The sequence below is a fragment of the Heliconius melpomene genome, chromosome 2 (assembly GCF_056956725.1).
Source record: "Heliconius melpomene rosina isolate 202511_hmr_F chromosome 2, ASM5695672v1, whole genome shotgun sequence".
In the NCBI taxonomy this organism is placed as follows: Eukaryota; Metazoa; Arthropoda; class Insecta; order Lepidoptera; family Nymphalidae; genus Heliconius; species Heliconius melpomene.
The window spans coordinates 7,932,135-7,946,673 of record NC_140390.1 but is presented as its reverse complement, the minus strand read 5'-3'; the positions used below and the strand labels follow the sequence as shown (position 1 = coordinate 7,946,673).

Here is a 14,539-nt window from a genome sequence, read left to right as displayed (position 1 = left end):
TTAGTCCCCTTACTTCGTTTGTATGAAAATTATCTGTCTGTCAATTACCTAGTGGTTTCTTAAGAGAAAAATTAGAAAATTTACCATTTATCCCTTAGAAAACATTTTGGACTCTATTTCATAGTAATAGGATCTAAAATAAAACTACAATAATTTGTATAGAAAACCTAATTAGATGCTGCCAAAGGAAAATGTATTTTATTTCAATAGTACTACAGTGCATATTCTTTGATGTGGTGTAGGGATAAAAGTTGCTAATCGATCTGGTTAGGCGTTTTTCCTTCCCATCATTAGATATGGGATTAACGTAACTTCCGAGGTACATCCCTGGTATCGATATTTTAATTTTTTAGTTTCTACCTTTATCTCGTATTGTAGGGTGAGAATTTAGTGTCAAGAAACTCTAATTTTGTTTTCTGAACAAATTCAAGACATAACTTGGTGAATCACGATACTTAACACCGTGCGTTGTCTTACTAAAAGTTGGAATCTAATTCATAACCATCACATTTCCACTTCGCCACGACGGCCTCTTGAAATATGTTGTTAAAATTTCTATTGCCACATTTTTATTTTTTTTTTACTTTTATTACGAAAAGGTTTTCTTTAAATAATTTTGACTTGCTAGTTTCTTAAACATGTATTTGTTTATTAAAACAGTTTCTACGTTTATTATATTCCTTTTGTGCATCTTTAGAGATGATACCCTCGATATCCAGTTCAAACCTGGACATCACTGATGAACTAAAATAACAGTTGCGACCTCTTGGCTGTTACTTCAGTAATTGCGTTATGGAACCTCTCGTTAGTTTGTAGATAGCATTGCGGTATAACACCTAGTTTTTATTAGAAAAGTCATTATCGATTTATTTTTAGACTATAATTATACAGGTGTAACGCGTGTACTATACCAGTAGGTAATTATATACTAAAAACTTATAATTAAGAAAAGTTTGAGGGCACTCGTGTTTCAGAGGTGAAAGTGTGATTATAAACGCGACAGACAGGTCGTGGATTCGATTCCCACTTGATTAATTATTTAATATTTTCATTTCTTCGCTCAGCTAAGAAGGAAAATCCAGATTTCTTCTTTCTTTCTGATTTCTGAAAACCCAGATTTCTGCGAAAGGTGGGGAACGGAGTCTTAATGGGACAGGAGTGTCTTCACATTAGGTTCCCAGGATCATTATACCTACTCTGCTCTGTGCTGTATATAACATAAAGCCCGCCACTCACTCAGTTTATAATTGCTGCTTTTTTATAATTTTTCCTTGAGCAGAATAATTTCTAAAACCTGTAAATTTTTAAACTATATTTATTAAAAATTTAATAATATTTCCTAAATATTATATAATTAAAAAAAAAACAAAAAAACACCATAAAGTATAATTATTTCCAAATTTTCCACAAATATGGAAATTATATTCGCAAAATAATTTGATATGATAAATCATGGAACTTCCAAATGTCCTGGAATCGTACGGAAGCATTGACATGGCACGCTATAGTGGGTACTGTAGATACGAATCAGTTATTCTCATGGTGGCAGTGACAAATTGTGACAAATATTAACAAATATTTCAGTGAAAATCTGGATATAGAAGTAGTATATATCTATATCTATACTTATAATAAAATCTTAAGAGGGTGCCTGTACTTGGAAGATATTTAAAGAAACCTTTATTAACCTAATAGAACCCAAAACAATGATTTTTAAAATTTTTGTCTGTTTGTCTGTGCGTTTGTTATCGCTAATCTCAGAATCGACTTTACTGATTTAGATGCGGTTTTCACTATTGGATTCTGGCAAGCTTTCGAAAACATATAGGGTTTATTTTATTACAATCGGTTCATAAATAAAAAAGTTATGTCAATTTAAAGTATTTAGTTCGGCAAATTTGCGAATTGCCGTAACAGTTATTTTATACAACTGTTTAACTGAATTGACTGTATCTTTCAGTTTTCAATTTCTTTATTAATATTTCTATTTCAAGCGGGCGTAGCCCCGCACGGGCCCACTAATAAATATATATATGAGGCCCGTCGTCGCGCAGAGGAGCAAAGTGTACTGTAACGCGACAGTGGTCGTTTCGATTCCCACTCGAAGTATTTAAATTTCTATTCTTTTGATTTGTGTTAAGTGGCGGAGTTTAACACCAAATTTTTCTTGTTAACAGAGTGAAAAAGAGTTATATTTTATTCTTTCAGTGAGAATCGAACCTAAAAACCGTCGCGCTTATATTCCGACCCTGTACTGTTGCGCTCTACGGCCTTATTTGTCATTTAAATTCTTTAAAATATACACTTAAATATGCCGGTTGAATGTTCTTATGAAATATTAATAGAATTTGTATTAATATAAAGGGTTTAGCTGAGGAATTTTACTTTGACAAGGAATATTAGAGCAAGAATTTTTATATAAATATTACATGTACATAAATTGAAAATCATAAGCAATTTAGGAAATTATAGTAGATTCAATTATTGGTTATTGTAAGATTAGAAAAGTAAAATAGTTTGTATTTTTGTAAAATAAAAAAAAAGTGAAATTATCATAATTTTTATTAGCTTCACGCACATAGCAGGTTAGGCAGAGGGAACCTGGGTACCTAATGTGATTGATCAATTGACATTAAACAACTTTCATTTCCATTGAGTGGCTGAACTTATCGCCGCGTTTTGCATCGTTACATTTAATTTTCTCGAATGGGAACTGAACCTACAATCTATCACCTTTACATCTTGCGACCCTTCGCCTTTATGCAAGAAGGTAATTTGAATAATTATTTTAAAATAGTTATACAGTTTTAAAGAAGTCAGGTACCGTAAAAAGAAAGTAAATCAAATAATTTTAGAAACTTCCAAGTGGGATTAAAAGTTACAACTGTCACGTTCAGTTCGAAATTTTCCGATTGCACCTCAAAGGTATCGAAATTGTGTTTATAGCCTATAAAAGGAAAATAAAGTAGAATAGAAAAGTATACTAGAAGAAAAATATATGCTATAAAATTATAGAATAGAATAGTATAACAGTGAGGTCGTCGTAGCGTTGTGCCATTTGTGTGTTAGATTCCCAGTCAGAGAAATTAACTGTTGCTTAATAATATTTTCATTTCTTCACTTTTTTACCAAGACAGAGTGCGGCGTTGAATTCCGCCAATCAACACGCAATGCCTCAAAAAATCGTTATTAAGTGGGAAACCGAGTGTTCTAAGACTAGGTGTTTTTTCAAGACCACCGCTGCTCACGACCTTGTGTAACACCAGAGGAATTACAGGTGTGTTGCCGGCATTAGGTTGCCTCTGCCTACTCTGCCACATGCAGGATACAGCGTGAAGAAGCGTGAAAAAAAAACAGAAGAATAGTACCTATATAGAATAGAATTCCTTGGTCTCCAACATAATAGCTTTAATGCCTAGTATGGAAATATACCTTATTTTCACTGCAGCTAAATAAACTATCAACCCCAACGTCGAGCACCAGCTTTTGTAGTTTATGAATGGACTGTTTTATTCAGGCTGGGGGTATTCGGGTGCAGCTAGAGCACCTATTATATATTTCACGGGATTTCGAATTTGGTACTCCAACTTAGGTGGTTTGTTTTACTTTTCCTTGACATTATTGCTGCTATAATTTTAGTTTCAAAAGGCTTTTATTTTTTTTTTTTTTCGTTTCTCGTTGTATTTTGTATAAAGAAGGGTAAATAGGGAGAACCTCATATCAATGAACACTCCGTTCATCACTCTCCGCCTGAATTGCAGGCGTTGGCGTAACTTAACAGCACACTTGGTTTTGCTTGTGCTCATGTTTGATTAGACTGAGAGAGCAATTGTTTTGAGTTCGATTCCCAGTTGCGGGAACGATGACATTTATTGTCATTTCCTCACTCTTGTAGACAGAGCACGGCGTTTAATTGCGTAACTCAACACGCCATGTTTTGAAATTAAATTAAGCTGGTTTTTAAAAAGTAGTTGCATTTTTCACGTCGTAAAGAACAAATTGTATTTGCTATAATATAGAGTTGAATATAAAGTTGAGAATTTTTAACTAACATTACTGGGACTTTACACGATTAGCAAAGTTACTTAGCTGAAGCTAAAGCTGAAATTTTCTCCGTTTTCGTGATATTGTGTGTTGAGAGTGGCGAAACTCAATACTTATTTATCATTCCGGAACGGAGAAATGAAAGTCATCCCCCAAGAGGACATTGAATTCGCACTTAAATAGAATATTACTTAATATATTCATTTCACATAATGTATGTGTTATTTTTATCATTTACATGCTATATCTCCAGATAAAAGGGTAGGTAGAGAGAATCTAGTGTTCAGAGACTTCGTCCACCACTTTCCAGCGAATTTTAGAGGCATTGCGTGTTAAGTGGAAGAACTCAACGCCAGCTTCTCGCTTCTCGACACCAGAGCGAAATAACGAAAATATAAAATATTCATTACCTCAAATGGTCATCGAACCCAAAACCTTTCGCCTTTAAAGTCAGACCCTGGAGCCCTTGCGCTACGACTGACCTCATACTATAGTTAATAGTTGTCACTTTACATAACTCGAATGAAAATCAAACTGACAATCATCTTAAACTCTAAGACACTCTACTCTACCGCTGGGTCTCTATAAATCCTAACCTTGACAGAAAAAATAGAAATTACCTACATACAAAATTCAACAACTGTTTGTTGTCCCCTTGCGGGATATTTGCAAAAATATAGGAATTTTCTATTCAATTTCCACAATGCCCATTTCCAGTTTCTGAAAATAGATTCACGGTGTATGACTCCTCATCCTCATCCTCATATATACATATTTCAACTTATTTCGGCTTTGTTTCTGCAAAAATAAATTACGATATTTTTTTGTTAAACTTCACACTGTATCAAATAGGCCCAACGTTACATAACTTACGAATATGCAAAGATGAGGCAAAAAATTCTATAAATATATATCTTTTTCACTCCGGTGGTCATTTTCCTTATTAATTGACGTTATTTAGTATAATATCTCCATTTTCCATAAAAAAACATTGGATATCCATAAATTAGACTGTAATCTACTATCCATACATCTTATCCTGCACATAGCAGCGTAGGCAACCGGGAACTTGGGAACCTGTGTCCGTTCCTACCTTCCTTCCGTTTCCCACTTTCCGCCAAATTCTGGAAGCATTGTGTGTTGAGTGGCGGAATTTAACGTCGCACTTTGCCAAATATTAAATATACGAAATATTTCATTCTCAAGCGCGTATCGAACCCATGACCTGTCAGTACAGTCACACACCTGTGCCATTATCCGCGACTGGCCTTAGGCCTCAAGAAATAACATATTATTTAACAAGGTTTCTCATAGATATGAAATAAGTGTTATATTAAGCTAATATAGTCGACCGCCGTGGGGTCATGCATAATCGAAATGTACAGAAAACACTTGATTAGCAAACAATGTGCCTGCCCTAAGGTTACTATTGGACTAGGAAATTAGACACATGGCCATTGATTGTAGAATTGTTTTAGCTTTAACGTTCTGGCAAGACAAAACGCGGTGTAGAGTTCCGCAGTCTTGAATTTGGGCATAGGAAAAGTTCATTGATTTTGGGATTGATAAATGTTAGTAGCAACATTTCTTCATATATCTTCCATATACAGACAGTTTTATTATAGTTTATATATATATAATTATTTTTTTTCAAAATATCTAATATAAAAATTACATTAATTACCTATAAACAACGTTTAATACTTCTCTGTCGTTTGTTATTTTTTTAGCTTCGTTTCCCGCACTCAGCAATGTAGGCAGAGGGAACATAGTGTTAAGTGACACTTCGTTCCCAATTTTCCACGGAATTCTAAAGGCATTGCGTGTTAAAGAAATATTAAATATTTCAATTAACATGCCCTTACGCCACTACTGATTCCATTCGTTTGTTTTTATTTAAAGAAACTGATTTAGCTATTTGAAGCCAGACATTTAATGCAACACTACCGTAGTAAAGCAACGTTTTCTTATATATACATGGTGCTCAAAATTAACTATATAATATCTTTGCAAAGTAAAAATAGCATAAACTATCAATATAAATTTAATAAAATAATTTTTTTCTTAATAAATTATTAAGAATTCATTTTGTGGCTCTTTTACAAAATTATTCCGATTTAATATATTTTATTGGAGGATGAACATGTATGGTATTTATGTCTATTGAATTTAATGCAAGATAGCTGCCAACTAATGTAATAGATTGTACCATTGATTTTGAAAAGAGCAACTGTTGAGTTTCTTGCCGGCTCTTCTCAGCAGAACTGCCTTCCGAGCCGGTGGTAGCTTTTTGTGGACATGTACATTCGACGATTCTAAAGTGCTTTTAATAGAATATTTTGAATTTTGAAAAATTTACTTCCTGATTCCAGAAACTCCATTTTAGCTGTTTTAGATTCGTAACTAACAAACGTGATTACGTATCCACAAGCGGGCTTAGGAAGTTCGCAACTTCAATGTAAACACTGAAGTCAAATGTCAAAGTGTCAGTTTCAAGAAAACTTCACAGATTACGCACAGCCGGTCAGTCGTTTGTAATTGCTGTGACGAAATCGATACGACTTTTAGTATATTCATTAAAATTTATTAACAGCATTTTCTTAATATTTACTAATTATCAGTTCAATTCAATGTAAAAATTTGTACCTACTACCTTACTATAATATACGAGATACAGGATGAATCTATAAAAAAACTTAAAATATATTAAAAAAAAAATGGCTTCAGTCTAAAGTTTTCTAGCAAATACATAACATTTTCCGTAATATTCTAATAAACTTAATGTAAATACTAAATCGTATAATTATCGTATTTCTTATTATTCGTATTTATATTAGAAAACAAATTTTACTTTTGATCATCTAAATCTCTTTTAAGTGTAAACAAGGAAAATTGGAATTCGTGTCGTGAGCTTCTAAATAACTTCACGTCTGTTCGTGATTGAAAAACGACGGGGCGGTAAACAATGTGTCGGGAAATTAATAGAGCACCTAGTGTTTTGGGTGTAGGCTTAGTGGTATACTTTAAATGTTTCTATGTAGTTGCAGGTTCAAATTCAGATCGGGATTTTTAAATTTTAAGTACACGCTTTATCTCTAGGAGAAAGAACCAGAGATCGGGGCGCTATGATTTCATTACATGCCCGATTATAATCATAACTACTTTAAAGGAAGTTTCATAGTTGTTTTTGAAAGATTTTACTTTTCACGCTGTATACCCGCGCACAGCAGGGTAGACAGAGGGAATATAGTGTTAAGACACTCCGTTCCCCATTCTCCGCCTAATTCTGGAGGCATTGCGTGTTGATTGGCACGACTGGTTTCATATTACAAGCAAACTCATCTTATTTAAAAAAAAACTTGATTATTAATTTGAAAAACAAAAAATGTTTTATGATACTGACTCAAAATCGTGATAAAAGTAAAAGTTTTTAGTTAGTAAGTTGTTCTAGTTTTCATTACGATTGTCATTATTTTTAATAAAAACAAAGGTTAAACTACTATATATTTCGTCCCATAGTAATATACAGACAGACAATACCATTACTTCAAAAACTTACACCAAAGTCGCGGGCAAACGCTTGTATAACACAAAATACTCAATTAAACATATTCAATCGGCACAAAGACAAGCACCCCGTATATAATTTTTAAGTAATACGCGTTTAAAACAAGACGTTTTACATACTGGTGGTCAGACGTGCCGCCGGTGTCCAGGGCGCAGGTAGCAGATTCAAAAACGGAATTTAACGTTATATAACATCGATTATAAACCAATGTGAGTAAATTTTTTTGGGTTTTTTTCTTATAATATAATAAATTAATTAAGTTTTTCTTTTATATTATGTCACAGATAAAAAATATTCTAAAATAAATATTGATAACATGATAAGTAACAGTATTGTAGCCTATAAAAGTTTTTCAAAATAGAATCAAATATAGGCCTTAGATTTAAATACGCTACAAATATTAATAATGTTTTTATTAATATAGTTTAAAATAATAATAAAATTTTTATTTTTATTATTATTTAATTTTATCAATGAAATCAAGAATACTTAATATTTAACTTAGCTCTCTTTTCCCATTTATGCTTCTGATATCGTTTGACATACGTTTTAATTAGTAGATATTTTAATATACATAGTTTAATTATATGTAATTTGAAAGAGATTATGACATTTTAAAGTTTGGATGTAAAATTAATTTACTTTATACATATTATATACTTCGCTCTCTATCATTATCATTAAATAATAAATATTGTTTGGGAATGAACACTTAAATAGTAATTTAAATTCAAATTTTTGTATAGACGATTATGTATGTTGAACGATTGCTATTTATTGAAAGATATTATAGTCTTTAATATGAAACTCTTCTGTTACTGAGAGACTGACTACCTATAGCTGAAACAATATTTACAAAAGAAATTTGGCAATTAATTGAGCTGGGGAGTATACTAAGAGAGGATTTCTCTATATTTCTAAGAAGGAATGTAAAAGGGACTTTCCATTATTAGGGGATGACTAATATGATAATATGATATATATAATATGAGGCTGGCAGAGCACCTGTAGCTCCTCTGGTGTTGCACGAGGTCTAGGGCGCCGGTGGTCACTTACCATCAGGTGACCCTTCCGCTCGTTTGCCTTGACCTTTTCCATAAAAAATATAAAATGACGATTTATATGAAAATTGATGAAAGATTTCGATACCGTATATCTTATTCGTGTTTCGTTTATGTTAATACATATGGGAAAAAAGAAGAAGAAAATCAATACATAAAAATATTAGTGGGAAGAAAATATTTCTTAAATAATTTCTTTCTTAATCATAATGTTTTTCCTGCTATTGATAAATCTATAAAATTTCATACAATTTTTCACTTTAGTAAACCATTTTGGTTATAATATAAATATATATATATATATAAAAGACAAACTGTGACTGTACAACTGACTGGTAGTGGGTTCGATTCCCACTCGAGGAGACGAAATATTTATTAAAATTTATATTTCCATTTCGTCGCTCTGGTGTCGATTGTATCAAAAAGCAATTTTAAAATAATTATTAACAGATTCCAAAATAAATATTTTTCTAACTTAAAATTCATTTAATTATAAGTATTTGCTCGTAATTATCGATTTTAACTTTATATATTTTAGTAAATCAGTAATAAAAATATGCTAGTTCCTTAAGATATCGATTACTTTCATTACCCTGCATGTATCCTCTAGAAATCATGAAATAATAATATAAATAATTTTTGCAATCCCTAAAAGTACTTTAATTTAAATTATATATTATACTAAATAGTCTATTTACCGTGATTACAATGGAATAATATTTGAACATATACAGAAATTTACATATATATTGTAATTCAGTGCATATGCTTACGAATAAAGGTCAAAACAACAAACACGTACGGAGCATTGTTATACACTCTAATATTTATATAATAGATTTTTTGACAAAACCTCGTGGAATATAATTAATAATGTTTGAAATTTACATAATATATGGGAGAGGTAGGCAAGGATAGTGGAAGACAAAGCGCGATGGTTAGTTTGACCACTCTACAATGTCTTGAAATTTGGGGAAAAAGTAAGGGGAACTGTATGCCGCCAGAGCAGGATAGGCGGAGGGAACTTGAGGACCAAGCGCTAAGATGCTCCATTCTCATTAAGGCACTTCTGTTTCCCACCTTCTGAAGGGACTCAACGCCTCTTACTTTGTCTCGTTATCAAGGCGAGGAAATAAAAATGTGGAAAGTGGGGAACGGGAGTGTCTTGATGGGGAACGGAGTTTCTGAACACTAGGCTGGCTGTTCTCCTGTCGCATTGCAAGGAGATGAGCTCCGGCAGTGCTTGGGACTTGTGACCTTAGGGTAGGTTGCTTTAAAATTCGAATCAACTTCCTCCCCTGCCTGATTTCATATCTCTACGTAAATGAATTAGACATTATCCTGCTTTCGAAATGTATCACAAATATCGGTTCTGTTCTTTGATTTCTACGAACGTAGATTTTTTATAAGTTGTACGTCCCGTTGACGTACAATCCTGAAATTGGTACGAAAGCCTGGACGAGCAAGTCCGACTTAACCAGTTTTTTGTTTTATCAAAGGGTCAGAGTATGTTATTGTTTGTATTTATCTGTGACTAGGCGACTTAGGCGACTTCGCCCGTATGAGCTATATGAATATTTATTAAATATGTTTAAGCAATTATTTTCAGTTTAGGGGGTGAATTCTAAAAAACTATGAAAGACGTATTCAATTACGTGTACAGTCCACACTACTTATTAAAATTTCACTGTGATCCTCCTTAACCGCCACAGGCCAGGGCCGCGGGAGCCAAGGGATTCTTTCATAACCTTGGTGGAGATATTTAATATACATATATCAAATATATTTACCTTACGTTAAGAGCTAAGTTCTTAATATATTCAGATATCTTTAAAATTAAAATTACACATTTTCCACTTACTATTACGAATCTACTTAATAATATTATATAAATTAAATTATAAATTTCAATAGCAGTTTGGTGAGGAAATTAAACTTTTAAATGTATTCACATATACAAATTACCAGGCCATAGTGCATTCATTTGCAAGTCAAAATGTAATAATTGAATTTTGGGTAATATTAGTTTTACGTCATTAATTAATATAAAGAAAACCGCATTCCGTTTTTCACATTTCGCCCAATTTCCGAGATCTAGCGTGGTGAGGGGGGGAACCCAATATCACGTTTTATCTTTTTATTTGAACGGATCGGTGGATAGTGGGTAACAGAGTGTTTTAACACTAGGTTCCCTCTGCCTACCCTGCAATGCGAAAAAAGAACTTTTTTTGTCGTAATTTAAAGTAAAAGTTTATTTTCAGATGGCACAAGCGGCTATCTCCGAAGATAGACTGACGTCGGGACACCGGCTATCGCATCCACCACCCGGCGATGAGGTTCTCATCAGCGGTATTTCTGGCTACTTCCCCGATTCGGACTCTGTCATCCATTTGCAGGAAAATCTCTTTAATAAGGTTGGTTTTTATAGAAAATATAATGAATATGGACGGTTTTCAAAAAGTGTTAATAATACAAAATTAATTTAATTATACTTGTTAAAAGAGAGGGAAAGTAATGTTAAGACACTACGTTCCCGCTGCCTCTCCTACCATATTAAATCGATATATTAAAAAGCTAAGAAAATTAAATTGTTGGTAGAAATTTAAGAAAAAACAGAAACTGACGCATTACTTCAACTTGAAAGACTAAAACTATAATTTTAATTTTTGACATTTTAGGTCGACCTTATATCAGGAGATGGCCGTCGTTGGAAGCTGGCTCACCCTGAGATCCCCCAGAGAACTGGAAAGATCAACAATGTCAACAAATTTGATGCCTCGTTCTTCGGCGTGCACTTCAAGCAAGCTCACACCATGGACCCTATGTGCAGAATCCTTTTAGAAAAAGCTTATGAAGCTGTCATTGATGCTGGTGAGAATCATTGTTTATAAGAAAAATGATTGTGTAAAAAATAAGTGTGACTGTAAAACCGACTGGTTGTGAGTTCGATCTCCACTCGAGAAGAAGAAATATTTGCGATTGATAGTCCGGATAATCACGAATCCGTATAACTGAGGGCCGGATAATCATGTATTTACTGTATTTTCATATAACTCTATGATAAACGAAGCGCGACGTGGAGTTTTATCATTGGACATGTGATGTGACATGCTGTGTGTGGGGAAATCAGTGTATTAACACTCCGCTTATCACTCCGCTACACAATACTAATAGTAATTTTATTACCAATTTAATTGTAGTACCAATAGTAATTTAAATGTAATTCTTAACAGGGTTAGGAGACAATAAGTAGGGAATTGCGGTGGATAAGTCACCTAGGACCTTGAAATGTTTTGTGTTCCCACCCTATAAACAGTCGAATTGCTTTACCCAATAGAACGTTATGTTACACCGTATTTAGAAAAATATTTTGGCCGATTTCATATAACTGTTTTGCTTATTAACTTGAATAACGAAATAATTTAGAAAAATGAAAAAAAAAAATAAATAAAAGAAGAACAGATAAGCTTTTTTCACCATCTTTCTACTATTAAATAGCTAATTTTGATATATTTTTTTCTATATACATAAAAAAAACTTCTATCGACGGACAGACAACACACAGATGAAACGACTGGACTTAGTTAAAAATTGGGTATGTAAGACAGGATATGACAGGATAGAGGGTTTCTCTACATTCTTATGGAAACGGAAAAAAAAAAGATTATCTATTTTACGTCTTAAAATCGATCCATGCAAAAAAAGTGGTGGGTGATTGCTATATTCCCAGAATAAATTACAAAATGAAATATTTCATTCCCGGGAACCCTTGTCCCATTTACGCCGCACTCTTGTTTCCTGCTCCACTACTGGCTTCCACTATAAAATTTCAATAAAATGAATTTTAAAAAATATCAACTTCATCAAAATAATTCCCACTCAGTATATTTACTAAGGAAATGCTTAATATAATGTAAACAATGTATAAATTTTCTAAATCTAAATACATAAATATTAATAAGGTTGTTATACTCGTACCGTCATTGTATTCAATATGGCATATAAATAATCAGTGAATTTGAACTCATGGCTTTCTTTTTTATTAAAGAAAAAAAATACATTAAGTATATTTTTTATAGAAACACGCGTTTAACGCGTTGTATCACGCGTGTAGCAGGGCAGGTGCCTAGTGTTAAGAGACACCGCTCTCCACTTTCCGCCGAATTTTGGAGGTAGTACATGCCAGTCGTGAGGCAGCGCGCAGGGGCACGAAGTGTACCTGTAAACGCGACAGGTTGAGGGTTTGATTTCCATTCTAGGAAATGAAATATTAAATATTTTCATTTCTCCGCTCTGGTGTCTAGGTAAAACGCGGCGTTGAGTTCCGCCACTTAACACGTAAAGCCTCCAAAATTCGGCGGACAGTGGGGAACAGAGTGGATTAACACGAGGTTCCCTCTGCCTACAGTCATAGTTACTTTATAAATAAAACCATAAAAGGAAATATCTCTATAATATCAACAAAAACGTACCCATTACGGTGTAAAAACTTCCCCACAGTATCTAAGAATACCGCTCTCCAGCCCCCGGTAATGAGATCAATTTATTTGATCCGTAAATTTGGTGGTCTTAGATTAAACTCGCCGTGGTCATTGGAGACGTCGATTCCTGACTTCTCGCCATTTTGTTTCCTCCTTTTAGTTAATTGGACGTGGGAGGCTATAGATATAGAAATATCTATCTTTTACACACATTTACCTCCATTTTCATGTAATGATAGGTTTTTTTGCTGTTATCTGGAACATCTAATCAAAGCGAAATTCGGAAATGAAATTTAAATAATAGTAGTTTATCTGTAGTATTAAAGGTATCCATGGCATGAATAATATACAAAAAAATAAAAACAAGCTTCTCCCTATATCAAGCATGTAGCAGGGTTCCTACCCTGCCTACCTCTTCCTAGACGGGGCTGCTGTTAAGATGCTCTTAGAGACACTTCCCATTTTCCCAATTCTGAAGGCATTGCATGTTGAGTAACGTAATTCAACGTCGGGCTTTTGCTTTGGTTCTAGAGCGAAGAAATGAAAATATTAATAAATTCATTCTTTCCTTTCAATTCATTCCCCCAACTGGGGGGTCGAACCCCCTACCGTCGTTACAGCAACTATAACATAGCGTGAAATGAACCAGTTTTGGAATCACTCGAGACGGTCAAAGACAACATTGAGTTATAATAATCAGAATCTGAACAAAAGTTTTAATGGATTCTAAGATAAGAGCACTTGTTCTATAAAGATTGTCAAGGCGCGTTTTACTTAAGAGGAAGTCCGAAATTAAGGGAACTTCGCTCGGAAAGTAAATTGTTCAAACGAACGTTAAGTTTCAAATTAATTTGTTATCTAGTCAAATGTTTATCTATACAGAAAATATGTTAGTCTGTTTGTTACTTTGCCTAAACTTTCGCTTAATTTATATATTAATACTAGCGGCCCGCTCGCGGTTTCACCCGTGTGAACTATGTTATTATTAATTTCTGTCTCCATGGCTACGTCCTAGTGACGTCTATGCAAAATTTGAGATTTTGTAGTAACGAAGTTTCATACAAACTTTCGACCCCAAAAACAACCCCTTAGAAGTCGAATATTGCAAATTCCCGTCTTAGCGAGCACCTACGTCCTATAAGTAACTCCTGTGCAAAATTTGAGATTCCTAGCACATGTAGTTTCTGAGATTTCGTGATGAGTGAGTGACTTTTCGATTTTATATATATAGATAAACTAGCGGCCCGCTCGCGGTTTCATCCACGTGAACTATGTCATTATCAATTTCTGTCTCCATGACTACGTTCTAGTGACATCTATGCAAAATTTGTTACGCCTAGAATTTGTAGTAACGAAGTTTAATACAAACTTTTTATCAACAAAAA

At 33.5% G+C, this 14,539-nt stretch overlaps 1 protein-coding gene across 1 annotated transcript in view; it reads left to right on the top strand.

The window, feature by feature from the left end:
* Positions 1-10,934: 10,934 nt before the first annotated feature.
* LOC146540704 (fatty acid synthase-like) overlaps positions 10,935-14,539 on the top strand; it is a 38,037-nt gene continuing 34,432 nt past the window's right edge. The window contains exons 1-2 of the mRNA XM_085200379.1: positions 10,935-11,087; positions 11,352-11,544. Of these exons, the coding sequence (XP_085056505.1) occupies positions 10,935-11,087; positions 11,352-11,544 (346 nt within the window). The remainder of the gene's footprint in view (positions 11,088-11,351; positions 11,545-14,539) is intronic.